At 38.9% G+C, this 27727-nt stretch overlaps 1 protein-coding gene and 1 long non-coding RNA gene across 3 annotated transcripts; both read right to left on the reverse strand.

The window, feature by feature from the left end:
* Positions 1–1954: 1954 nt before the first annotated feature.
* On the reverse strand, positions 1955–16835 carry LOC110864367. 2 transcript variants are annotated; one of them, XR_002549810.2, is made up of 3 exons: positions 16580–16835; positions 2343–2409; positions 1955–2176 (listed from the first exon to the last, which is right to left on the reverse strand). It is a non-coding gene; the product is annotated as an uncharacterized LOC110864367 (long non-coding RNA). The 2 variants fall into 2 exon arrangements; XR_004879873.1 differs by lacking the exon at positions 16580–16835 and adding an exon at positions 11603–11666 and having other exon boundaries at positions 2343–2402.
* Positions 16836–17321: 486 nt separating this feature from the next.
* Positions 17322–20234, reverse strand: LOC110864365 (probable LRR receptor-like serine/threonine-protein kinase At3g47570). The gene is made up of 2 exons (XM_022113413.2): positions 17868–20234; positions 17322–17793 (listed from the first exon to the last, which is right to left on the reverse strand). Exons 1-2 carry the CDS (start codon positions 18958–18960, stop codon positions 17468–17470), a joined length of 1419 nt encoding a protein of 472 aa, XP_021969105.1. The 5' UTR covers positions 18961–20234; the 3' UTR covers positions 17322–17467.
* Positions 20235–27727: the final 7493 nt, after the last annotated feature.

The following is a 27727-nucleotide window of genomic DNA, read 5'->3' on the forward strand; positions in this document are numbered from 1 at the left end:
CAATCGAAATCCTTTTAACGGTATGTAATAAAACCTGCCACTCTTAGCTGTGGGGACGATTATTCCTCTTTTCTCAAAGCTCTTGTATCGGTCTCTAAGTAGGGTACAACATGCCTACAATCAGAAGAATCTTTGCTACCTACCTGCCTGCCTGCCTAGTGGCGGAGCCACCCTTTGAACAACGGTGTCGTCCGACACCATTAAATTTTTTGTAGCAAATACAACGTATAATAGGAAAAATTCGAGCGACACCATTGCCTTTTTACAAACGACACCATTGTTTTGGTTTCTTCTAAAAGAATTACATAATAAACAAATTTATATTTCAAAAATTAAGCCCAGTTACTTGAATTTAATTAATATACTTTAAATCATTAAAGGTCCATGCTTAATTTTTATTTTTTCTAATCTAGTAAGCATTATAGCCCCATGTCTAATTGGTTTTGTTTCAATTGTTTAACCTAACAGGAAGTTTGATGATCATTTGAATGATGCGTGCACTTGTTTGTTGTAATAAAAAATAGGTTTTTTTTTGTAAGTTGCCATTGAAAACATTATGAATCGTTTTCAAAACATGAAAACACGTACAGAGCAACTATATTAATGCATCTTTTTATATATTTCAAATGACTTTGTAATTTTATTATGTGTTTTTATTAAATGACAATGTACTTTTACTGTGATATTTGCTTTTATTATGTGATTTAACCCGACGAGATCCGAACCGATCCAAAAGGTTCGACTCCGGGTTACTATAAACCCGGGTATCTATAAAAAATGACACCATAAGAAACATTTCTGGCTCCGCCTACATACATACATGCATACATACATAAATTGCCATTAACGTCCAAAAGGTAGTTAAACCAGTCATAACAACATCCGGTTCACAACTACATTAAAGCAAGATACCATCAACTTCACGCTAAAAATTATACCTGGCAAGGGTTACCCATAAACCTACTTTTGGGTCATGACGGATCATTAAGTGTCCTCCTGGGTCATTTCGGTCCTGGGTAAAATTAAGAACGAGTCTGAACGGGTTAGAGTTAAAACAAGTAAATTTAGAAACCGATTAAAATGGGTTGTTCTAGAATTGAGAAAGGGTTAGAATGAGTTGTTTCTAAAGCTGAGAAAGGGTTAGAACGGGCAATATTTGTAACAACCCTCGGAAACGCCTTAGAACGATTCGAAATCGCAAAACCGGACTCGTGTAATATTAATATTAATAAGAAAATGGAAATTCAAGATTTAACACCCGGTAGCGGGCCGCGACAAGGTTAGACGTGTTTCTCGCGGGGCGCGAGACAAGAGTGACACGCCGGACACCTTTACGCCACGTGTCAAGCCACGTGTGAGACCTAGGGCTGACTAGGCAACCCTAGTCTACACCTACAGCGGTTCGCGAGCCGCGAGAGGATCAAGTGAACGGGTCGCGGGGCGCGACCGAGTCTCGGATCTGCCTATATAAGAGACCTTTCAGCTTCAACTTCAAATCGTTCATATTTCTTTTCTCTCAGTCTCTATTATAGTCAATTAGCTGCTCGATATTATACCCCGTATTCCCGAGGTTCTGCCCGCTAAAGTAACCAGGAACTGTTCCCAGAAGCTAGAGAATCACCTAAGTTGATAAGGTGAGTTCATTTCTTTTATCACAGTTTGTGAATTATATAAATGTTTTCAGTTATAATTACAGTGATTAAGTCCAAGTAAAACATTTACAGAGAACTAGAGCAAGCTGCTAATGTGATGGTAAGCCACTCAAGCTAGCCATCTCAGATTGAATTGTTATGCAACAGGGCAATAAAAGAAAGCAGGAAACAATCACATGAACACAAACGTTGATTCAAAAAATAAAATTAAAAAGAGGTATAATTGCCAGCCATGTATGCAGTTCTTGGAAATACTTCTATTTCCTGCACAAATAAATTCAACAAATTGTTAATAAACAGGCCGCAGAACACCATGATCTAAACAACAAGCCCATAAAACAAACAGGAGGCACAGCTTTGATCAATGATGATTGCCAAATGCCAATTAAGATATGATTTTAGAAATACTAATGAATAGAAATCCTTTTTAACGGGTATGCAATAATGCCACTCTTAACTGTAGGGACAATTATTCCTCTTTTCTCAAAGCTCTTGTATCGGTCTCTAGCTAGGGTACAACATGCCTACAACGAGGAGAATCTCTGGTAGTTAGCAACATACATACATTTGTCATTGATGTCAAAAGGTAGTTAAACCACTCATAACTTCAGAACATCCCGTTCACAACTGCAGTAAGCTTTTTATTTTATAACATTCTGAAAGCAAACTCTAGTTGTTAAAACTTCATACTTTCAGGTTCCTCAAAGGACCGGTAATCTCTTCAGATAGCAACACTTGAACAGGCGCAGGCTCAAATCTGAAATGTGATTTATCAAATAATGCAAATAAGATACCATCAATTTCACACTAAAAATAATAGGCAAATTGGATTTAAATAATCCCAACTTTCTCAATTTGACCGATAATAATCTCAACTCAGTTATTTGCCGATAATAATCCGAACTGGTCCACTTTTGGCCGATAATAGTCTGCGTTAAAAATAGCTTAACGGAGTTAAGTTTTTTCCGAATTACAAACCGATTGTAGGTCCCGTTTTTCCGGTGGATCGATAACGAAAACCTTATCCTTGTTTATCACGAACACGGTAACGGGTGCGGAATCCCCGTGACGGTGCAAACCAAACAAAGTGTAAAACAAGAACACGCGTAACCAAAAGATTCAATATCTATTGATTAGGGATGAGTACAACCCGAAACATATACAAACAATGTTTACAGAGTTTCACTAAGTCTCACAGGTCTCTCATGCTCATCAGAAACAATGAGGGGTATTTATACTAGAGACAGACACAGATATGACGAAACGCATAAAGGACACGACGAAACACTAAAGTCGACGAAACACATTCTGTTTCGTCGACATACATATTAATCCTATTCTGTTTCGTCATTTGTAGTGAAGCCCAAATTGAAAGTCAAAGTCCACTTCAAGTCTTCGGCCCATATATGAAGTGAAACGGCCCAGACAAGTTTCTGTTTACAACATATTTCACCAATTCATGCATAGGACAAATATGTGACATCATCATGACATCACAATGATGATGTCATGGTGATGTGTAAACGGGAATGGTTCCGCGGCTCTCCGTGCTTCGCGTGTCGAACTCTGGGGCGCACGACGGAGGAATGTCGTGACGTCGGGCTTGAGCCGGGCCTAACCGTGTCGAAACCAAGTCGAACTGAGCCGAGTCGAACCGAGCCGAGTCGCGTCCACACAAAGTGTATCAACAAACTCCCCCTTGGACGCTACTCGTGATGGTTCTGTGATTGTTCGTCTTCTGTGTCTTTCATGTCGGAGGATCTTCAAAGTCTTCACGCGTCGTAAGAAGAAAGTGTATCAACAAACTCCCCATTTCATTTAGGAAGTGTGTTAACAAACTCCCCCTTAGAATGAACTCTCCGTTGAGTTATGCTCGTGAATCTTTTGATTTGACAATTCTTCAGATCCTTGTGGTGTTGATGAAGGGTCAGCGGCAACTCGATCATCTCTATCCTTTGAGTGCCTTCACGTCGTGTCTTCATTCCGAAGCTTGTCATCGAATATGTTCTCCTCGCCTTTAGCATCTGCACATGCAAGAAATCTAAACGCATAATGAGAACAACCGCTTGGAATTTAGACAAATTAAACAAACGACACATATGAGATCAAATCTCAATCAAACACCTACCGACAACAGTTTGAAAGTTTAGAAAATGATCAATTTTAGTCCTTTAACTTTCAAAACTTGTTAACTTCGACTGTTTATGAAGATGCAATTGTTTTCCGGCTTAAAATCAGGATTTTGGGTAGGATAGACTCGAGTTCCAACATCGGTCAATCAAAAAATAAACTAGAAGCAAAATCTTTTTGGCTTTTATAAAGTTTATATTAAAACACACCTAAAATCTTTTTGGTATTTTTCATTTTTCAAATGTAAAGACGGAAAACAATAAATAAATATATACAAAGATGCAGAAACGAAAGCAATAAATAAATATTTACAGACATTCTTTTTGCGAGTTTCAAGGGTAAGAGAATCATAGCAGTGTATATGGTCACGCCAAACGTTCTTGTTGTTCAATTAGTTAACATTTAGATAAGCATCCTATAGCGATTATCGGTATTGTTGTCCACATAAGCTCAACTTCTCAGATGTAATCATGGCGAGGGGATACGTTAAGGTATGATTTATACTTACCGATCGGTGTTCATCCACACACGACACATTCCCGTATCAAGGTATGCACGAGAGTTCATCTTACCGGTGAGTATACCGATTATCATCTGTTTGACCGTATATGATGCGAGAAACTCACTTATTTTGATTTGAAAACAAGCCCTATGTGATAGAATCACTTATTGATGAGGAACTTGATTTTCGATGCATGAGGGCACAGAAGCAAGTCCGTGAACAGGTCAGTACTTTCGTACAACAGAGAGACGAACTTGACTCCCGGATAAATGTGATATTTTATCACTTATTTGTTTGGACATGTGATTGTTTATCACTTATTGAGGTCGAATGCAATATGTACACATATGTATGGTATCATGGAAGATCTAGACTTGCGTCCCCGTTATTTTTCGGTAAAAGATACAACCATGATACCCAGATGATAAGCAGCATAAAGACCGAATATCTCAGAAACTCGGCAATCTATCAAACGAAATTTCGGTACCAAGACCATATGCCAATGAATGGTTCCCACCTGACTTGAAGTCTGTTAGGTTTATATCATCCTGCACATTTTAGTTTGATTGTGAGCCTACCGATACATCTTATATAGAGCTGCTTATCGTTCATTTTGCATTCAGTTCAAAGAGTTTTTGACAGGCCACTGATGTACTATCATTTTCTCTTTTTCTCGCCAGGAAACTCATTTTTGATTTTCTATTGTTTTTGTGTTTTTGAAATTTTTCGATGTTTTTGGATTTTTAAAATTTGGATTTACTCCCCCTAAAATCAACAAACTAAGATAAATTTAAAAGACACAAAGATATTTATAAAAACGATTTTCCGATGTCGGTAAACTCATGTTTTACCTCAATGTCGTTTACCAAAATTAATTTTAATCAGAAGTGATTTATCGAATTTTGGGAAAATGAGTTGGCACGTCGGTAGGGGGTGCGGACCATGACAACATTGACGAGTTTCATAGTGAAACATTCACGTGTGAGGCGATATTTGAGTTCAACGTGTCTGGTCAAAGAGTGCTATACGAGATGATAATAATTAATAAAGCAGCTTAAAAATCGACAAGTATAGGAGAGATTAGAAATTTAAAACCGTATCCTGCAACTGCTTCGTGCATTGCAAGGAATCTGAGCACTCTCCCAAACTGGATATCCACCCGGTGTGGATTTCAAGGTCGAATTTTGGCAGCTACTTAGAAATCTCTTGACAGCAACAAGATCATCAACCTTTGGGTCCGGCTGGTCTTCCACATTGCACCAGCGAAGGTCTTTATCTTTCTCTTTGAGAAGTAGTGTGCGGTTGTTCAATCCACGCCAAGGCATCCGCACACCCGGTTGGTTTGTTCAACAAACACATTTTCTTCAAATCACGCCGCGAAGAAATGTTTGCACGTTCATTTTGTTGAATTTGAACTTCAGACGTGCTGCAGGTGCGTACATTTTGATTTGAATCTACCACTGGGGACCCGATCAAAGCCATTAACAATCACACTTTGAAATGACTTTCAATTTGTCGAAGTTTTCAATCTCTTTCGACAGACAATTCTGTCTTCTTTTCTTTTTCTCTCCATCAAAGGAAACAATTTCTTCTGTCACCTATCTTGTGCAAGGATGCTCCACTATCAACAATCCTATGACTATCGATAGTTCCTCCTGGAACTTCCTGCACACTCACTTAGAGATTAGTTGGAGAGGGGGACCCAAGCCTTCATAGACTTGGGTTGCCCCTGAGAATCAAGAAATGTAATTGCAATTTCTTGAAGGTTTTCAAACACAGCACCTCCCCCTGAACTTTCACCCGATTTAGGTCTCCAAGCTTGTTTTTGTTTACCAGATTGTGTATTATGTACAATTTCTGGTTTTAATGGTTGTGACAAACTAGGTTTCCTTTTAACCGTTTTGACTTCAGATTTTAAAGCTTTTTCAACAGATTTGATGTTTTGACGTCATTGTTTCGTTTCTTGTTCCTTAACAGTTCTTTTATCATGTTTTGGAGAAACAGGACGACGTTGTGAGTGACCTTGTTCAGAAGGGGTTCTTTCAACAAAATTTGGTTTGGGCAAGTTTGTGCAGTCTTTAATGATGTGCCCAAACTTCCCACATTTAAAACACGTTCTCCTTTCAACAAACTTAGGAGAATCTGATCAACGACCTGACGTAGAAGTTGTAGACCCAGAGGTACTAGCTTCACACCCATTTGTGTGTTGGGTCTAATTGTTATCACTGTTTCGTTTCAAAATGTTGACTTTTTGTACAAAATCGGTATTTGATTTATTTTCAAAAGTCTCCATTTTATCAGTACCTTTGGAGGCCACAAACTTAACGTCTTTTGTTTTCTTCTTGTAACGAGCTCCTTTTGAATCAACCTTAGCCTTTGGTTTTGGAGCTCGTTGTTGTAGTTTACCCTTAACAGCAATTGGTTGTTGCTTTGTCGGTGATTTCTGTTTTCCAAATTGTTTTCTGATTTCAGCTTTTGGAATTGGGGCACATTGAGTTACAATGACTCCTGTAATTGTCTTTCCCAAAAACTGGTTTGTAGTATCTTCAAACACTTTGTCAATCAAAGATTGATTGACGTGTTTGATTGGAAAATCTTTGTCTGAATAAATTTTACTATCACCGACTAAAGTATACAACAAGTTATTGCTCTTAACAGCAGACACACATTCCTTGTCATCTTTGACATCCTTGACAGGATCTATCACTTGCTTGGCAACAGGTTGCACAGCAGGAGTAGGAGGATCACAAAGAATATGATTCTCTATTGGAATTTCTACTCCTTTCGTCTCATCAAGTGATTCATCCTGGTTACTTACATCTGATTCATCATCTGAATAATCATAGTCCTCAATGGTTGGAGGACTTTGATTTAAAGCACATGATGACTTTTCTTTGTTATCAGATGATCCCTCTAATGAATTGTCCGGTTTGAACCCTAGGCCAGTAGTAACTTCCTCATAATCAAGAGGCACACTGGGTTCATACCGAGGCATATCCTCTTCATCGGGCATTTTGGTATAGTTGTGTCTCAAAGGAGGTGGACACGCCTTATACCCTACGCCTTTTCTTTTCCCTTTTTGCTGTTGAACGTCAATGATGTGATCAAGCACAAATCGGGAGTTAGAATAACTCTCCAATTTTTGCTTGATAGCATCATGCTCGCATTTGGCAATGGCTAGCTCCCTTTTGGTTTCCTCAACAATGTTAATGTAATCGTTAATACTAACTTGTTTATGATAAACAACTTTGTTCACTTCGGAAACACTTTTCTTTAAGATTTCATTTACAGATTTAAATTCCTTTTCATTTCGAACTAAAGTCATATTTGCCTCTTTGCACTTTGACAGTTCAACAACCAAACTGATTGTGACTATGAACCGTTTCAGATTCACGTTTCAATTCAGCATATTCATGTTTCATCTTAGGACAATCACTACATATGCTAGAAGTTTCAGATTTTACCTGACTTGTAGAAGCTGTGACATTAGCCATAAAGGCAGTCTGAGAAGAGAAAGATCCATCTTCAGTGAGAATCTTCTCCATTTCTTTCGATGTAGCATCAGCTTTCTTGATCAAATCAGATTTTTGACTTTTTGTCTCCTTGGCATCATCTGACAAACTATCAGTTTCAGAATCCATTCCCTCCTTGATGTCCGATTCTGAAGTGTAATCACTCACACCTGAACCATCTTCATCAATACTGCCACTATATCCTGAACTATCATCATTTCCCGAAGATTCACCATCATTGACATTCTTGACAATTTCAGCGTAAAACGCATTTCTTGTTTGATCACCGTTTCCCAACTGTATGGCCGGACCACAATTGACACTTGGATTGAATTGAGGTTGTGTTGTGGAAGCTTGAGGTTGAGGTTGGGCTTGAGGAATGGAATTCATTAAATATGCGGCCATCGAAGTCTGATGTGGAGGGGGTCGAGGTATGGAATTAGCTAAATATTCGGCCATCGAAGTCTGATTTTGAGCTGGTCGTGGGTCCGTACTCCAATCCCACGGACTTGTGCAACTCATGATTGGTGTATAGAAGTGAAAAATCTGGTCACACACTTGAAAACAGGCAGTTATTACACTTTTGCAAGTCTTCTGTTTAAAAAAAAAAAAACTGAACAAGTTTCGATGAAACCCAAATTTTGATGAAACCGTGATATGTAGAAGCGAGATTCAAATCAACTCCGCGAATACCCGACCCCACTTTGCAGTTCACGAAAACTACTGATCCACGAAATATGTATTTTGGCCAAAACCACTTTCACGAAAAAAGATAGACAAATAAACCTCAATTTTTAGTGATTAACGCCCACGATACGATCTGGTGAGGCCCGACTAGGATCTTATTAAAAAAAATGTTACACAAGCCCACCAAAATGAATTAGTCCCCCAGCCCACAAAATGCAACAATTATTTGAATAAGCCCAATAAATTAAGCCGATTCACTAATAACAGATCAGTCGAGTAATTTTAAAATAACCCCAATCATCATTTTTTTTTCGTGAAAACAAGACAACAACAACTGAATTTACGTTGACCAGATGCAGTTTATGTGATGATGAAGCAAATTTGAATGTTGATCGACGAAACACTTCAGCCCAATGGTGAAGCCCAATACAAATTAAAGCCCAATTCAAATGCACATGACGAAACTGACTTGTTTGATAAATGACTTGACGAAACTGAGAAGTGATTTAAATAATGGTGCCGTAATGTTTGACTGGTCAACGAAATTTGATGTATTTTGACTAATTATCCATAAGGTGTCGGCCCAGAACTTAATTGGGCACATGCAATCACAGTTAACAAGGTGTCGGCCCAGAACTTAATTATCCATAAGGTGTTAGTGGATATTTTGGCCCAATCAGAAAGCCTTTTCAGTAAATATATGTATTGACCAAGTATGTTGTTAGGTCCGGTTTCGATTCGATTCGATTGCGTAACGACACGTTCGACGTGCGGAATCCGTGAACGTGTGTGACCGAACACACGAGATCGTACTAATGTCGTGATTCTATTAAGATGACGTCGTATACAAGCTCCGTGAATCACGTTTTGCCACTTTCTCTCTCTAGTTTCTCTCTCTAAGCACCTAGCTTCTCCAAGCTCTAATGTGGCAAAAGTTCTCAACTCTAAACCTAAGGCTCCTATTTATAGGCACAAGGTTATAAGAGATTCCCTCTTATTTACAAGTTTGCCACCTTGCCTATTTCTTACAAATTATAATATAAAGCCTATTTTACTACAGTTTCAGCTACGGTTCTGATTGACGCAGGCGATAGACATCACTGCACTAACATATGTGGGTGACGAAACTGGAGTTATTGGACGACGAAACTGCCTTGTTTGTTTGAGAATGACGAAAGTGAAAAGGATAAGATCACGGAGTGAGTTGGTGAGATAAAGTAAATCTTATCCTGATGTTGTCTGACACACTCAACCTTACTTTCGGCTCGCAATTTTCAAGCACAACACCATCATTTTAAGTCACAAAATTCAAACCATATTATTTTAATCAATAACACTTCAATATTCCAACAAAACAAGATCAAAACACAGACATTTTTCAAGAATAGATATGAACTCGTTGATGATTATGAAGAACAACTTGAATATTTGTTGATTCCGGTCACCGAATAATTTTCCGAAACACTATTTTGCTTAAAACTTTCAACAAAAACCAAATGCTAATATGTAAACACTCAAACAAACAAGGTTTTTGAACAAACTTTTAGCAAAGCAACAAGATAAACACTGATTTTAGTGACTTTTTCAGAAAATAAATGATTTTTTTTAAGAACAACTCGATAAAAACCGACACTTGTTTGGTTTTAAACAAGGATTAGAGCCAAAGCTATGATACCAATTGTAGGTCCCGTTTTTCCGGTGGATCGATAACGAAAACCTTATCCTTGTTTATCACGAACACGGTAACGGGTGCGGAATCCCCATGACGGTGCAAACCAAACAAAGTGTAAAACAAGAACACGCGTAACCAAAAGATTCAATATCTATTGATTAGGGATGAGTACAACCCGAAACATATATAAACAATGTTTACAGAGTTTCACTAAGTCTCACAGGTCTCTCATGCTCATCAGAAACAATGAGGGGTATTTATACTAGAGACAGACACAGATATGACGAAACGCATAAAGGACACGACGAAACACTAAAGTCGACGAAACACATTCTGTTTCGTCGACATACATATTAATCCTATTCTCTTTCGTCATTTGTAGTGAAGCCCAAATTGAAAGTCAAAGTCCACTTCAAGTCTTCGGCCCATATATGAAGTGAAACGGCCCAGACAAGTTTCTGTTTACAATATATTTCACCAATTCATGCATAGGACAAATATGTGACATCATCATGACATCACAATGATGATGTCATGGTGATGTGTAAACGGGAATGGTTCCGCGCCTCTCCATGCTTCGCGTGTCGAACTCTGGGGCGCACGACGGAGGAATGTCGTGACGTCGGGCTTGAGCCGGACCTAACCGTGTCGAAACCAAGTCGAACTGAGCCGACTCGAACCGAGCCGAGTCGCGTCCACACAAAGTGTATCAACACCGATGTTTTAGGGCTTTCGATTAGAACGAGGATACAAGTTGATTGATGTAAAATTTATCTCGAAATACTGCCCCAAGCAACAAAAACAATGCTTCAATTTGGGTGTTTAAACTTCCAATTAACAAAAATCAAGCCGTTTGGAGCACCGTTCCAAGGTAAGTTTTACATAAATCGACTCCATTCTGACCCCCTTAAGTTTAGTTGCTAACCCAAAATAACCCATGCCTTTGTTTTTTAAGTCCATATCAGCCCATGTTTAGACCTTTGGGCAAAAATTGCCAGGTCTACATAAATACAAAGCGGAAATCAAATATATAAAATTAAAAATAAGTATCAAATGAGGACTTAGACTAAGTTGGTGTTTGGTTTGCAGTAACTGATACTCTGTTTGTTATAATTGGGTATGAGAATGAAGTAAAGCCGGTATCTGAAGTGTAACAGACACTTCTAATCACAAATAGTTTTTTTAAGAGACAAAGAGGAAGACCAGATAACTACAACGAGATAACTTACTATGCCTAACTGAGCCCATAAATCCTAAACTGATCTTGGTACTTAATTAGATGGCTTAGTTAACTGAACAACTGTCTCTAAAACTTTAACTTCTAATGACTTTTGTAAGCTAAACTGCGGTTTTTTGCAATTACAATGATGTCTCAAGTCTACCGAAACCATACATATGAAGTCATTTAATAAAATCACATTACCTTGATGAAAAAAAACAGGCATACCTATTCTCAAGATCTGCATCATCGTTTTCATCAACATCCTTCCCCTCAACATCATCACTCTCATACAACATACGCAATATATAAATGTGAAATTTTTACCTTTCTTTTCTTTAGAGCATGATCACCTAAATGTTGGATTAAATCTCACTATCAGAATGATATGCTTGACGGAAGAATCGATAATGTTCTTGTATGAATTGGTAAATTGTAATTGATACATCTGATGATATATATAAACCGAGGGAGATATATAAAATAACCGCCTCGATCTATACTATCGGATAATAATAATACCTATTATTCTAACTAATTAACTCTAATATCTACTTATAATATATACATGTATATAAAATCTAGCTTATAAATTTCCTCGAGGACTAACACCCTCCCTTAAGCTGGATTTCACGAAACTGGAGAAGTTCCTTTAAGCGCTGAAAGTCTTTGAGTTGTAAGGCCTTAGTGAGGATGTCCGCTACTTGCTGCTTGGTTGAACAGTAATGCAGTTCTATCTGTTCTTTCTTGACTAAATCCCGGATGAAGTGATATTTAACTCTTATATGCTTGCTTTTGCCATGATACACCGGGTCTTTGGCTAAACATATTGTCGACTTATTATCACAATATATTACCGGAGGTTGCTTGATCTTTTCCTCTAATTCATCTAAGAGTCCTTTGAGCCAAAGTGCTTGACATCCGGCCACTGAAAGTGCAATGTACTCCGCTTCTGTTGATGACAGTGCTACTACCTTTTGTTTTTTCGATTGCCAGGCCACTATACTTGATCCGAGATAGAAAAAATATCCTGATGTGCTTTTGTTGTCATCGATACTCCCTGCATAGTCACTATCACTGAACCCGAGCAGCAGTGAACCTTTGCTTCCCTTCGAGTATACCAATCCTTGGTTTATGGTTCCCTTTATGTATCTTAAAATCCTTTTCCCTGCTTCCCAATGACTCCTTTTTGGATGTTCCATGAATTGACTGATCTTGTTTACAGCGAACATAATGTCTGGCCTTGTATTAGTTAGATACATGAGACTGCCAACTAGTCTTCTATAAATGTTGGGTTCTTATTTCTTCATCAGTATCTTGCTTGGAAAGCCGCAGTCCATATTCCATTGGAGTAGAGATGCTCGTGCAGTCCATCATGTTAAATCTTTCCAACAACCCTCTAGCATATTGATGCTGTGACAGTACAATGTCCCCGTCCTTACACATAACTTCCATTCCAAGGAAGTGATGTAGAATTCCCGTATCCGTCATCTCGAATTCTTTTTTCATTGACTCTTTGAACTTGCTTAGCATAAATAATGAATCACTTGCAATAATTAAATCATCAACGTAGAGACAGATTATGAGTCTTGCCTTTTCGGTTATTTTGATGAATAACGTATGCTCATAAGTGCATTTCTTGAACCCGCTTGACAAGAAATATCCTTCTATCCTGCTATACCAAGCCCTCGGTGCTTGTTTTAAACCATAGAGTGCCTTTCTTAGTTTGCACACCTTTCTTTCTTCCCCTTTAATAACATATCCTTCCGGTTGTTCAATGAACACTTGTTCATTTAGATTGCCATTTAGAAAGGCCGTTTTCACATCCATTTGATGCAAATACCATCCATAATGAGCAGCTAATGCTAAAACGAGTCGCACTGTATCGAATCTAATTACTGGAGCAAAAACATCTTGGTAATCGACGCCATACTTTTGCTTGTAGCCTTTCACCACCAATCTTGCCTTGTATTTACTCACTTCTCCATGTTCATCATATTTCGTCTTGTATATCCATTTCACTCCTATAGGTGTTTGGTTTTTTGGTGGTTCAACTAATTCCCATGTTTCGTTTTTTAGAATAGAATCCATCTCCCTATCCATAGCTTCCTTCCATTTGATTTGCTTACTCGCTTCTTCATATGTTGTTGGATTGGTAAAGAGAACAAAGTTTACTGCATTATTTGAACTCCTGTCCTTGTCATACAATGCCTCTACTTGCGTCCTTGTAAGTGGTCTTGTTTTATGATATATATCAGTCACTTTCTTGGTCCTTATGACTTCGTTTTCTGACGATGATGAGTCTCCATCTTCAGCTTCATTTTGAGCTTCTGCCGGTGTGTTTATCCCTTCATTTTGATTATTGTCTGCATTTTCACTAGTCAATCTTGAGATTTCATATGACTGTTCTGGCTCTTGCTGTTCAACTGTTGGACATTGATCTAACGCCATGTCGCTTTGATCTTCTGCCACATCATACAGGCCCTCGTCTCCTGATGTATTAATATTTATTATTGAGGCAGCTTGCTGACTTCCTTTGTTAGCGATCCAATGTTGATTTTCATTAAATACAACATCTCTACTTATGATTGTTTTCTTCGTTGTTGGATTATAAAGTTTATAAGCTTTACTGTTTTCGCTGTATCCGATGAGAATAGTTCTTACAGCCTTGTCATCCAGCTTGCTTCGTTGTTGTTTAGGAATTTGTGCATAAGCCACACAACCGAATACCCTTAAATGCTCAACATTAGGTTTTCTTCCACTCCAAGCCTCTTGCGGTGTTTTGTCGGATACACTTTTTGTTATTGCTCGGTTCAGTAAATACGTTGCACATGAAACTGCTTCAGCCCAGTACACATTTGGCAAACCCTTCTTTTTTAACATACTTCTACTCAACTCCATAAGAGTTCTGTTTTTCCTCTCGACCACGCCATTTTGCTGAGGTGTGTAACTTGTGGTAAGTTGATGGCGAATTCCACTAGTCTTAAGTAATTCTTGGAATGCATTTCCACAATATTCTCCTCCCCTATCCGTTCGTATACATTTTATCTTGTGACCACTTTGGTTTTCAACCAGTGCCTTGAACAGTTTGAAAGTTGTTGAAGCTTCCGATTTAAGTTTTAGAAAGTATATCCATGTCTTTCTACTGTAGTCATCGATAAAGGTTATGAAGTACCTGCAACCGCCTATTGATTGGGTTCTCATTGGTCCGCATATATCTGAATGTATAAGTTGTAATGGTTCCTTTGCTCGCCATGTTGCATGCTTGGTAAAGGGTTTCCTAGCATGCTTACCAAACATGCATCCTTCACATACTGTATTTAATTTGTTGATTTTCGGTAGCCCTCTTACAGTGCCGTTCACACTCATGTCATGTAATGTTTCAAAGTTCAGATGTCCAAACCTCCTATGCCATAACTCTGAAGTAGTTTCGGTAGTTGTTACATTGCACACCCGATGAATCAAGTCTTGCTTCATGTTTAGTGGAAACATCTTGTTACCGGTCATCTTTACCGTTCCTACATGTGATCCAAGCGAATCCTTAATGGTGCACTCTTGATTATTAAATCTCACATCATATCCTTTTTGAACAAGTTGACCGATGCTTAAGAGATTGTGCTTTAGACCTTCCACATAAAATACATTGGGAACCCGTCTCTCTATTCCCTTAACTTTTATCAACACATCTCCACACCCGAGAACCTCCAACCTCTTATCATCTCGGGTTCTTACTTCACGTCGTTCAGAACCATTTAGTGTAATAAATAAACTCTTATCTCGAGTCATGTGATTACTACACCCACTGTCAAGATACCAACAATCACCTTTTATAACTTCTTCGACGTTGAATATCATGAACATTGTGTCGTCATTTTCATCTTCTTGTTCATCTGTATGCATGAGTGCTGCATTGGATTTATCATCTTCACTTCTTTTATTGCAGAATCGTGCCACATGTCCTAATTTTTGACAATTAAAACACCGAATAGAATTATTGTTGGACTTTCCTCTTCCTTTGCCTCGTCCTCTGCCGCTGTAGTCTGATCTCGACTGTCTTGTTCTGTCTTGTTGATCACTTTGTATTTGAAACGCTTGTTCGGTTGAAACATCATCATATTGTTTCAAACGTAATTCATGTGATTGTAGAATTCCCTGTAGTTCTTCGGTAGAAATTGCATTCAGATCTTTAGATTCTTCTATTGCAACGACTACCGACTCATATTTCCGTGTTAAACTCCTTAAAATTTTCTCTACAACCCTTTGTTCTTCTACTCGTTCTTCGTTTAAACGAAGTTGATTAACTATTACTGCCATACGATTAATATAATCCTCTATAGATTCACTATCTTTCATTTTTAAGGCATGGAATTCACATCTAAGGGTTTGTAACTGTACCATTTTTACCCTGTTCTCTCCTCTATATGCCTTGTGCAGTATCTCCCACGCTTCCTTTGAAGTTTTGCACGTCGCCACTCGCTCGAATATGGTTTCACTAACAGCCTGAAACATTATGTGCAACGCTTTTCTATCTTTCTTGATCTTCTCCCTTTCTGATGCATTTGCCGGCAGATCTGTGTAACCTTCTTCCACTATTGTCCATAGTTCTTGTGATTCTAATAACACTCTCATTTGTATATGCCAATGATAGTAATTTGGCCCTAGTAATTTCGGAATCTGAGTTTGAATTCCCCCGTTGGTCGTCATGTGTAAATCAGGGTTTTACTCTTTGAAGAGAATGAATTGCAGATCTTGTGTTCAGCGATCGGTGGCTCTGATACCACTTTGTTGGATTAAATCTCACTATTAGAATGATACGCTTGACGGAAGAATTGATAATGTTCTTGTATAAATTGGTAAATTGTAATTGATACATCTGATGATATATATAAACCGAGGGAGATATATAAAATGACCGCCTCGATCTATACTATCGGATAATAATAATAATAATAATACCTATTATTCTAACTAATTAACTCTAATATCTACTTATAATATATACATGTATATAAAATCTAGCTTATAAATTTCCTCCAGGACTAACACTGAAAAACATAACTCCCATTAATAAATAATAATAATAATAATTTTTTTTGTAAAAAAATAAATAAATAAATAATAATAATAATAATAATAATAATAATAATAATAATAATAATAATAATAATAATAATCAAATGAATTAGATGTCAGTTAGTAGTTAACCTCTGGATTTGTCGACGAAGAAGAGAGAGCCGCAGGAAAGGGCGTCTTTCCCTGAGGTTTTTGATTTCCCCATTGTAGATGTTGTTTTTGCCAATGTAAAACCCTAATTGGATGAACTGGTGGGGTTAAGATTGTTGTATTTGTTTGTCGGTTTCGGATCCTTTTTTACCCGAATTGTGATGCGAGGTTTGAAGGGTATGTGACAATTTGAGTCCCTTGGTTATTTGTAAGGGTCAAGTTTAGCCACTGTACTAGGCATAAAAATGTTGAACCACGAACATGTGTTACAATTTGTTCATCTACAAAAATGTTCATCTACAAAAATTAAATTGAAACGAAAAACATAGTATAGAGTAAATAACTCGACTTATAACCCGTGTGTTGTGACAAAGTTGTTAAACCTGGAAAAATCATAATTGCTATTATCAATTAAAATTGATATGTACACGACAAAGAATTTTCATTTTGTATACAGTTCCATTTAATATTGATCCAGGTTCTTCTAATTACAATTAATTTTTGAATTCTCTGTTTACTAATTCACAGTGATTATTTATTGCTATTTTATGTTCATTTTGTATACAGTTCCATTTAATGTCAACCTTTATTGGTTCATTTAGCAAGTGCAAGAGATGCGGGTGTCAATGCAGGATTTTCATGTTTGCAAAGAAAATAATAGATTTTAAAACTGTAAGATATTAGATATGATTAATACTATATAAAAGACCAAATTCTTTCTCAATTTGCAAAAAAAAATAAATAAATAAATAAAAGAAACATTATAACTCGTTTATTGATTCAGATGGATGAGAGCAAGTACTTGTTTATTAAACAACAAACTAGCTTGCTTTTTGGGTGGCACCATTTGCGTAGTGGGTATTTAACAAGTCAAGATCTACTTGCAAATTTTGTCCCGAAGAGCTCATGAATAACAGTCCCAATATCCATTCGATCTTGTGGAGACTCGTTAGAGCATTGCACACCAACTTTTACCAATGAAATTAAACAATTTTCATTGACATCCTCACTTAGAAGTGGATCCACAATCTGAAGCACACAACCATCAGCCAAGGCCCTCCTAGCATAGGAATGCAGGCCTAGCCCTCCGTCAAACATTGGATCAACAGGTTTTTTCCCTGTCAACATCTCTAACAATAGGATCCCATAGCTATACATGTCCCCGCTTGTTGAAACTTCATTTCCAAGCCCATATTCTGCAACTTATTTAATTAGTGAATTGTATTGTATAGCGAAAAAACAGTCTAATGGACTAGTAATCATAAATTACCTGGAGGTGCATACCCAATGGTTCCTCTGATGATACTTGAGCTACTCGCATTTGCATAAGAACCTTCTTCAAGGGAAAGTATTTTCGCAAGACCAAAATCTCCAACATGAGCAACCATATCAACATCCAATAATATGTTGCTCGGCTTCAAATCACAATGAACAATAAGATTTCCACAACGACAATGGAGATAATCAAGAGCACATGCCACATCCTTGATGATACCGATTCTTTGAACAAGATCTAAGGTATGATCTACAGAATGCAACCAGCTCTCCAGATTCCCATTAGGCATGAAATCGTACACCAAAGCTTTGAAATCATTGCCTTGGAAATCGATACTTGAGCAAGCCGTTATGACCTTCACCAGGTTGCGGTGACGAATGTTTCTCAAGGCCTCACACTCAGCCATAAAGCTCTTAAAACCTCCTTGGCGTAGAAGGTTTAGTACTTTGATTGCCACAGTGAAGCCATTTTCATCAAAAACTCCTTTGTAAACCGAAGAGAAACTACCTGTACCAATCAGATTTTCTTCAGAGAACCCTTTTGTCGCTTTGAAAAGTCTTCCATATGATATCTTTTCAAAAGATTCAGCCAATCTTGCTTCTGATGGTTTGTCTCTCTTCTTTTTTATACAACAATAAAACAAGACAAAGGACAAGAGAGCTAAACCTGCAATGGTGGAAGATAGTGAAATAGCTACAATAACACGAACAGAAAGCTTTCGAGGTTGTCTTTTGGAATCGCTACTTGTGCTTGTGCATTTGGGTAGGTGAAGCTCAGGTAGTCCCCCGCAAAGTCTGGTGTTCCCAATGACGGATACTGCACTTGTGTTGGCGAAAACACCTTTAACAGGTACCTCACCCTCAAAGTTATTATACGAAAGATTTAGATGCTTCAAGGGAATTTGTTGCAAATACGTTGAAATGTGTCCAGAAAGGTTATTGCGGGACAAGTCAACATATTCGAGCGCTTTCAGTGAACTAAATGTTTCTGGCATTGATCCATAAAAGAGATTACTAGAAAGATCTAGGGCTTCAAGACTAATGCAGCTGCTTAAACTACTTGGAAGTTCACCAGTGAAACGATTCATAGAAAAATCAAGTATTCCTAAGAGTTTCAGATTGCCAATCTCTTGTGGAAGCACTCCAGATAGATTGTTTTGACTTAGAAGTAATGATATGGAAAGTGAAGACAGTTGGAATAGTTCTTTGGGAACACTCCCGCTTAGTTTATTCCCATGAACGTCCAAACCTATAACTTTTTTCCAGCTCCCAATAGTCGAGGGTATAGTGCCTTCCAAACTATTTCCACCTAATGTTACTATACTTAAAAGTGACAAGTGTAGGTCCCTTTTTCACGGAGGATAACGAACCTAAACCTTGTTATACAAACCTACTAGCGAGTGCGGAATCCAAGCTAGCAAGCAAACCGAGTTAGTAGCAAGTAGAGAAACAAACACACAAGTTCACCGATTAACACAACTTGTATTAATGCAATGAGGGTTCGGTTACAAGCTCAATGTTTACAGAAATGTTCTATAAACTCTCTAAGTGTGTGTGTGAGTTTTGGACAGAATGCTCTCCACAGAATGTCTGTCTTTCTAAGTGTGCATCTCCACTTTCACACTACACTGCATGGGTATATATATACCCAGCCCATCATGTCTGGTCGAAGGATCCGATAGATGGTCCGAAGGATCATCTATCGAGGACAAGGTAATCGAAGGATCAGCATTGACCTCGAAAGATCACCTTTCGAGGTCTATCATTCGAAGCCTATCTTTCGAGCACCTCGAAGGATCAACAATATCCTTCGAGGCTATCCTTCGATGCAGACAAACATATCAAACATATGTTAACTGTTGGCCAAGTCAATCCGGAGGATGGTTGACTTGGTCAACTTACAGACTACCAAGGACATCGTTCATATACAGACCGAATACAGACAAAGTACAGACACAAGTGCACCAACAAACTCCCCCTTGGCTGTAGCTTTGTCTTTATCTTCTATAGTTGTAGACTCGTCTCGAACTTCGATGGTCTTTGGTCTTCGAGTTACCAAAACTCTGATGTCCTTTCAAGTCTTCAATGTCGGAGGATCTTCAAAGTCTTCACGTCTTGAAAGCAGAGAGTGTATCAACAAACTACCCGTATCATGTAGGCAGTGTGTTGACAAACTCCCCCTTAACATAAGCTCCCCCTTGAGTTATGCTCGTGAAAAGACTTTATCTTTATGAAGTGAGATCCTTGTGGTGTTGATGATGGCCAACGGCAACTCGATCATTTTCATCACTTGAGCGCCTTCTCGTCGTGTCTTCATTCCAGAGCTTGTCATCGACCATGTTCTCCTAGCCTTTAGAATCTGCACATGCAAGAAATCTAAACGCGTAATGAGAACAACTGCTTGGAATATAGTATAAACAAATGACACACGAATGACCATGTCACAAACAAACACCGTCCGACAGTTTGAAAGTTTAATAAATTTGTCAATTTTAGCCTTTTAACTTTCAAACATGCAAATTTCGACCGTTTATGAAGATTTAGTCAATCCGGTTTTCGTTCAGGTTTCAGGCAACGAAGACTTGAGTTCCAACATCGTACGATCGAAAATAAAGTAGAAAGAAAATCTTTTTGGCTTTTATAAAGTTTATATTAAAACACTCCTAAAATCTTTTTGGTATTTTTGAAATTAAAAGACAACAAGTTAAAATCCTTTGAGTGTTATCAAACGACATCACCGCTAATGTCGTGCTGATATGCACCAAACGACGAAACTGTTTAAAAGAAATAATAAAAGTTAAGCAGTAAATAAATAAATACAGACATTCTTTTTGCGAGTTTCGAGGGTAAGAGAATCATATCAGTGTACGGTCATGCCAAAACACTCTTGTTGTTCAGTTAGTTAACATTAAGATAAGCATCCTATAACAATTATCGGTATTGTTGTCCACTTAAGCTCAACTTATCAGATGTAATCATGGCGAGGGGATACGTTAAGGTATGATTTATACTTACCGACCGGTGTTCATCCACATCACGACACATTCCCGTATCAAGGTATGCACGAGAGTTCATCTTACCGGTGAGTATACCGATTATCATCTGTTTGACCGTATAAATTGTGAGATACTCACTTATTTTGATTTGAAAACAAGCCCTATGTGATATAATCACTTATTGATGAGGAACTTGATTTTCATATGCATGAGGGCACAGGTGCAAGTCCGTGAACAGGTCAGTACTTTCGTACAGCAGAGAGACGAACTTGACACCCGGATAAATGTGATATTTTATCACTTATTTGTATGGACATGTGATTGTTTATCACTTATTGAGGTCGAATGCAGTATGTATATATGTACACGTATGTATAGTATCATGGAAGATCTAGACTTGCGTCCCCGTTATTTTTCGGTAAAAGATACAACCATGATACCCAGATGATAAGCAGCATAAAGACCGAATATCTCAGAACCTCGGCAATCTATCAAACGAAATTTCGGTACTAAGACCATATGCCAATGAATGGTTCCCACCTGGTTTTCAGTCGATTAAGATTTATATCACCCTGCACACTTTAAAATGATTGTGAGCCTACCGATACATCTTATATAGAGCTGCTTATCGTTTTTCATTTAAGGTTTAAAGAGGCTTGGATAGACCACTGATGTACTATCATTTTCTCTTTTTGCTCGCCAGGAAACTCATTTTTGTTTTTCTATTGTTTTTGTGTTTTTGAATTTTTTGATGTTTTTGGATTTTCAGATTTTTGGATTTACTCCCCCTAAAATCAATAAACTAAGACAAATTTAAAAACACACAAAGATATTTACAAAAATGATTTTCCGATGTTGGTTTACTCTTGCTTGACCTTAATGCCGTTTACCAATAATAAAAAGTCAAATCTTGATTTGTCAAAAGCTTTGGTAAATAAGTCGGCACGTTGGTCATCGGTGTGGACCTTAACAACATCGATTAGCCTTTTCTCAAAGCAATCACGTATGAAGTGATATTTGATTTCGATGTGTTTGGTCTTTGAATGCTGCACAGGATTTCTAGTGATATCTAAAGCAGCAGAATTATCAACGTAAATAGGAGTAGTTGGGAATTCAAAACCGTAGTCCCGCATTTGTTGTTGAATCCAAAGAACTTGGGAGCAACAACTTGAGGCAGCAATGTATTCAGCTTCGCATGTTGATGTAGCGACACACGTCTGCTTCTTGCACTGCCATGTGACTAGGCGATTTCCTAAGAACTGACATCCAGCCGTTGTGGATTTGCCGTCGATTTTGCATCCGCCAAAATCAGAATCACTGAAAGCTACCAATTCAAAGTTATTATCCCTAGGATACCACAGACCGGTGTCGGGGTAAGCCTTCAAATAACGAAAAATTCTTTTAACAGCAGCAAGATGTGAGGCCTTCGGATTAACTTGATATCTGGCAAGCAGGCACGTTGGGTACATTATGTCTGGCCTTGATGCTGTGAGGTACATAAGAGATCTGATCATAGCGCGATAGATTGAAGGGCTAACAGCTTCTCCCTTCAAGTCTGGAGTAATTCCGTGATTAGTTGGCAATGGGGTACCAATGGGCGTTGCATCAGACATCTGGAACCGGCTCAAGATGTCACCAACATATTTAGTCTGATGGATGAATATCCCAGACTCTGTTTGTTGTACTTGTAGGCCCAAGAAGAAGGTCATTTCCCCCATAGCACTCATCTCGAATTTATCCTGCATGATGCGCTCGAATTCCCTACACAAGACATCATTAGTAGAACCAAAAATAATATCATCAACGTATACCTGTACCAGAAGAAGATCTCCATCTTGTTCTTTGATGAAAAGAGTACAGTCGATAAGACCTCTGCGAAAACCGTTCTCCAGCAGATAGTGAGATAAGGTTGCATACCAAGCTCGCGGTGCTTGATGTAGACCATAGAGAGCTTTGTTGAGCAACCAAACCCGATCGGGATGGATAGGATCTTCAAAACCTGGAGGCTGTTCGACGTACACCTCTTCTTCAACCACACCATGTAAAAATGCACTTTTCACGTCCATCTGATAGACCTTGAATCCTTTGAAGGACGCATAGGCTAGAAAGATTCGAATTGCTTCGAGACGTGCCACTGGTGCATAGACTTCGTTGTAGTCGATCCCTTCAATCTGACGAAAACCTTGAACGACTAAACGAGCTTTGTTTCGGATAACAACTCCGCGGTCATCCTTTTTGCATTTGAAAACCCAACGGGTACCAATCTTCTTGTATCCAGCAGGTTTCTCTACTAGTTTCCAGACACCCAGCTTCTGGAATTGTTGCAGTTCTTCCTGCATTGCTTCAACCCAAGCATTATCTTTCAAGGCTTCTTTCCACGTTCTTGGTTCTTCCTGTGAGACATAACACGCGAAGGACCAATCGTTTTGTTGCCCGGATTCTCGAATAGCTGCATACAAGCCTGCATTGTTGTTGTTTCGCAACATGTTTCTTGTTTGTACGCCACTCTGCACATTTCCAATGATGTTTTGTTGAGGATGGGTATTATGAATCCTTGTTTCTGGATTATCTGGAACTGGAACATTTATACCCAGGTTGTTAAGATTAAGATCAACAACCAATTCAAGACCCGGAATTGACGAAGAGGATGATGCAGTAGTCTCAGCTGTACTATGTGTATCCACTGGAGGAGTACCCTCTGAAGTACCATGAACTGCTGTTGTAGGAGCTTCCTGATCTGCATCTAGAAATTCATCATCCTCTGAAGATTCGTTCAATTCGTTTGCATAATGAAAATCCTCATTGTTGAGAGTATTGTTGTTCACCGAAGAAGATGGTTCTTGATTCACAAGAATTGGACGGACCACCGGTGAAACTGTTGCATTGTCACTCTCGAAAAACATCCTAGCCGCAGCATTTTCTTCAACGGCTTCAACATTGATCGAATTGAAGAAGTCATCGTACTCAAACATCCAAGGTTGACCCGGATTTTTGACTGGCAAGGTGTGCCTTTGTACTCTGACCTCAGACCATTCCTCAACCCTTTTAGTCTCTAGATTCCAGACTCGTAAGTTAGGGGTGGCATACCCAAGAAAGTATCCATCAATTGCTCTTGCCCCAAACTTTCCATTAGGATCGATTATAGTGCAAGGAGCTCCAAACGGTTCGAGATAAGACAAATCTGGTTTCCGTTTTTGAAGAAGCTCAAAGCAGGTCTTGTTGTGCCTTTTTACTGTAAGGACTCTGTTCAATGTGTAACATGCAGAGGCCACAGCTTCAGTCCAGAATGGAATGGGTAGCTGCGACTCTACCAACATTGTCCTAGCAGTCTCGATCAATGTGCGGTTCTTACGTTCAGCGACACCATTCTGTTGAGGAGTATAGGCTGCACTAAACTCATGAAGAATACCCTTTAAAGTGCAGAACTCCGCCATGGAATGATTCTTAAATTCAGTACCATTGTCGCTACGTATCCGCCTAACCTTCAACTTATACAAATTCTCAATCTGAATGATCAAGTTTTTGATAATACCAAAGGTTTCACTCTTGTGTGCCATGAACGCAACCCAAGAAAATCGTGAATAATCATCAGTAACCACGAGACAGTATTGATCACCCCGAATACTCTTGTGTTTGACAGGACCGAACAAATCCATGTGCAAACGTTCAAGAGGAACTGCCACTGTGTTGATCTTCTTTGTAGGGTGCTTCTTCTTTGTTTGCTTTCCTTTCTGGCACGAAACACAGACGTCTTGAAGATGGAAATTTTTGAGGGGAACACCATTCACCAATTCATTTGAAACCAAATGATTCATTTTTCGTAAGTGAATGTGACCCATTCGTCTGTGCCAAGAGATAGTGTCCTTTTCTGTGGCTTTGGAAACGAAACAAGTTGCTTGTGCAGACGTAGTAATAGCCTGGCTCATGTCAAGGACGTACAAATCATTTATCCTTGGAGCCGACAAGAGAATCCATTCTTTTGGAATTTTGAAGCCGGGTTTCAGCACGTAACATCCATTAGCATCAAAGTGTACTGAAAATTTCTTGTCACAAATTTGAGAAACACTAAGAAGATTGTGATCAAGTTGTTGCACAAAATTGATCTTGTCAAAGCTGACAATCCCGTTAGATATCATTCCTTCACCCGTTATATATCCACCTTTATCTCCAGCAAAAGCAACATAACCTCCTCTAATAGATTTAACGTCGTAGAGAAGCTTCATGTCGCCTGTCATGTGCCTGGATGCCCCACTATCAACAATCCAATGACTACTGATAGTTCCTCCTGAAGCACCCTGACTTGATGAACCGTCGACATTAGCCATAAAGGCTGAATGGAGAGAAGACGAAGTATAAGCAGCTTGATCCACCAGAATAGATCTTCTTTGAGTTTCTGCTGCAGCTTCCTCCAAGAGTTCATCAATATCTGCATTGACTGCTGCATTCGATGTCTCACCCACATAATCATCACCAGAATTGGATGATTCTTCATCAGCACTCCTGCTATAACCAGAAGAGTCTTCATCTTCAGACGATTCACCACCACTGGCAGAAGATTCTCTACCACTGGTGTGAACCAACTCTTTCACAATTTGAGCAAAACATGCTGTTTCATCAGGAGCATCAGCACCCAACTGGATTGACCAGTCACAACCTTCATCCACCTGAACTGCAAGTGCTCGGTTGGTTTGGTTATTTGCAGGCACCAATGAACGCTCAGTGTTTCTGTTCTGATTCTGCTGGTTGCCTCGGTTTCTGAAGGGATTTTGATTCCCGTGCTGTGCTGGCTTTGTACATTCCCTTTTAAAGTGGCCCCGTTCACCACAGTTGAAGCACTTAACAGCCTGCTTATCGAACCCATACTTGGTGTCTCGCTTACTTTCCAAGCTGGTTCTGCCAGTACTTTCCATCCAATCCTTTGCTCTTCTCACAGCACTCGCAAAGGCCCACTTGATATCCATCAAGTCCATCTCTTCCTTATCAATCTGCCTGTAATCTTCTTGTGTCAGATTAATGTTTCCAATCTGACCCTCTATCAACCCACAGTACGCGCTCACTACAGTGTTAAGTAGCTCCATGTGTTCCTTAGCTACTTCTACGCTGACTTTAGAGAAGCTTGAAGTGTCAAGCTGTACTGTATTTTGCTTTGATTGTTGACCTGCAGCAGATGATGTTCCTCCATAACACGCATATTGTGGTTGTTGAGCAGGAGGAGGAGGAGGTGGTTGTATTGGATTTCCATACAGATCTGTGGTTGGAGGCGGCTTTACAGGAACTTGCACTGGATTGCCATACATATCCGTGCTTGTGACAAACGCCGTTTGAAGTGGAGCATGTGAACCGGCTTTTGCAGATGAAGAAGTGGAGGTGCCATAATACATCTCTGGATTCTGTGGCACTGCAACTCTCTTTGCCTTCAACGTTTCTTCCTGATCCTTGTTCTCCAGAAGCTGCACGAAATCGTTGATATTTGTAGTTTTCAACGTTCCGTTGTACTTCAAGATTTCCAGGAAGTTATTCCATTGAGGAGGCAATGCATCGGCAAACTTCTTTACCACCTCTGTTGGAGTCGTTGTGACTTCAAAGTTGGTCAGCTCAGTAAGTAGGTGATAGAAACGGCTTGTCATATCTCCCAAGGACTCCTTATCCATACATGTGAAGCCATCGAATTCTTTCTTCAGTAGATCTCGTCGTAATTGACGTGTAGCTTCATTACCTACTCCTCTTGTCTTCAATGCATCCCACAGCTTCTTCGTAGTCTTGAAACTGACGAACTGATGATAAATATCATTGCTCAGTGCTTGAGTGAGAATAGCGTATGCTTTCTTTTCTAAGTCATACGTCTTCTTTTGATCATCAGGAAGATCGGCAAATGTAGCTGTCGAAGAAGCAGCAACCTCGATAGATTGATCGAATTCCGTAGTGAACTGCAACCACAACTCTGTATTTTGACCAAGAATGTATGTATGGAAACGATCAACCCATCCCGGATATTCATTAAGATGCATCAACTTTGGAGGTCTGTTCAAACTTCCGGTTTCACTTTCGCTTAGTAGAAGACTTTGAATACTCGGAGTTTGATTTGAAACAAACGCCCATTGACCAGCTGGAGTGGCATTTGTTTGTGAGGATGTAGATACCGGAGATTCGGCCCATGATGGAGATTGACTGGTATTCATGTATTTTCCACTGTCTGGAGCCGGACTTCCCCACCAACTCGGATTCATCTTTGACAAGAAAAATAAATTCTATGTCCAAGTCACGAAAGATGATGAGCACCCGAAAGATCACACACAGTCGAAGGATCCTAGTTCGAAAGATCTTACAAGAAAACAGAAACTTGTTAGTAATAAACAGACCACACTTCGAAAGATCAAATCTTGTTCGAAGGATCAACAGTGCTCGAAAGATCACTGTTGAATCTCGAACAATGATTTCGAAAGATTCAAGAACTCGAAGGATTCCCCTTTGAAAGATCCTTATCTTTCGAGTTAAATATCCTTATCTTTCGTATAGCTCACTTTCGAAAGATCACACTTGTTCGAATGATCAACAGTGTTCGAAGGATCACTGTTGACTTTCGAGCACTGGCTTCGAAAGATTCAAAATCTCGAAAGATTCACACTTGAAAGATCCTTATCTTTCGAGATAAATCCCTATCTTTCGGACACTTATCTTTCGAAAAGATTCCTTAATCGAAGGATATGTTTCAGACTTCGAAGGATGGGTCGAAGGATGATGATCTTTCGACCCTTCCTTGATCGAAAGATGATCTTTCGAAGTCGAAGGATATCTTTCGAGAGGTTCTGACACACAGACACAAAGTGATGGGTTGGTGAAAAGGTGACAGGTTGGTAAG

The sequence above is a fragment of the Helianthus annuus genome, chromosome 14 (assembly GCF_002127325.2).
Source record: "Helianthus annuus cultivar XRQ/B chromosome 14, HanXRQr2.0-SUNRISE, whole genome shotgun sequence".
In the NCBI taxonomy this organism is placed as follows: Eukaryota; Viridiplantae; Streptophyta; class Magnoliopsida; order Asterales; family Asteraceae; genus Helianthus; species Helianthus annuus.

Bases quoted from the DNA above. Each gene is read 5' to 3' on its own strand.
- LOC110864365 (XM_022113413.2), bottom strand. From the start codon at position 18,960: ATGAATCGTTTCACTGGTGAACTTCCAAGTAGTTTAAGCAGCTGCATT. The intron at 17,794-17,867 runs GTAATTTATGAT...AATAAGTTGCAG, and splicing joins CATTGGGTATGCACCTCCAG to AATATGGGCTTGGAAATGAA.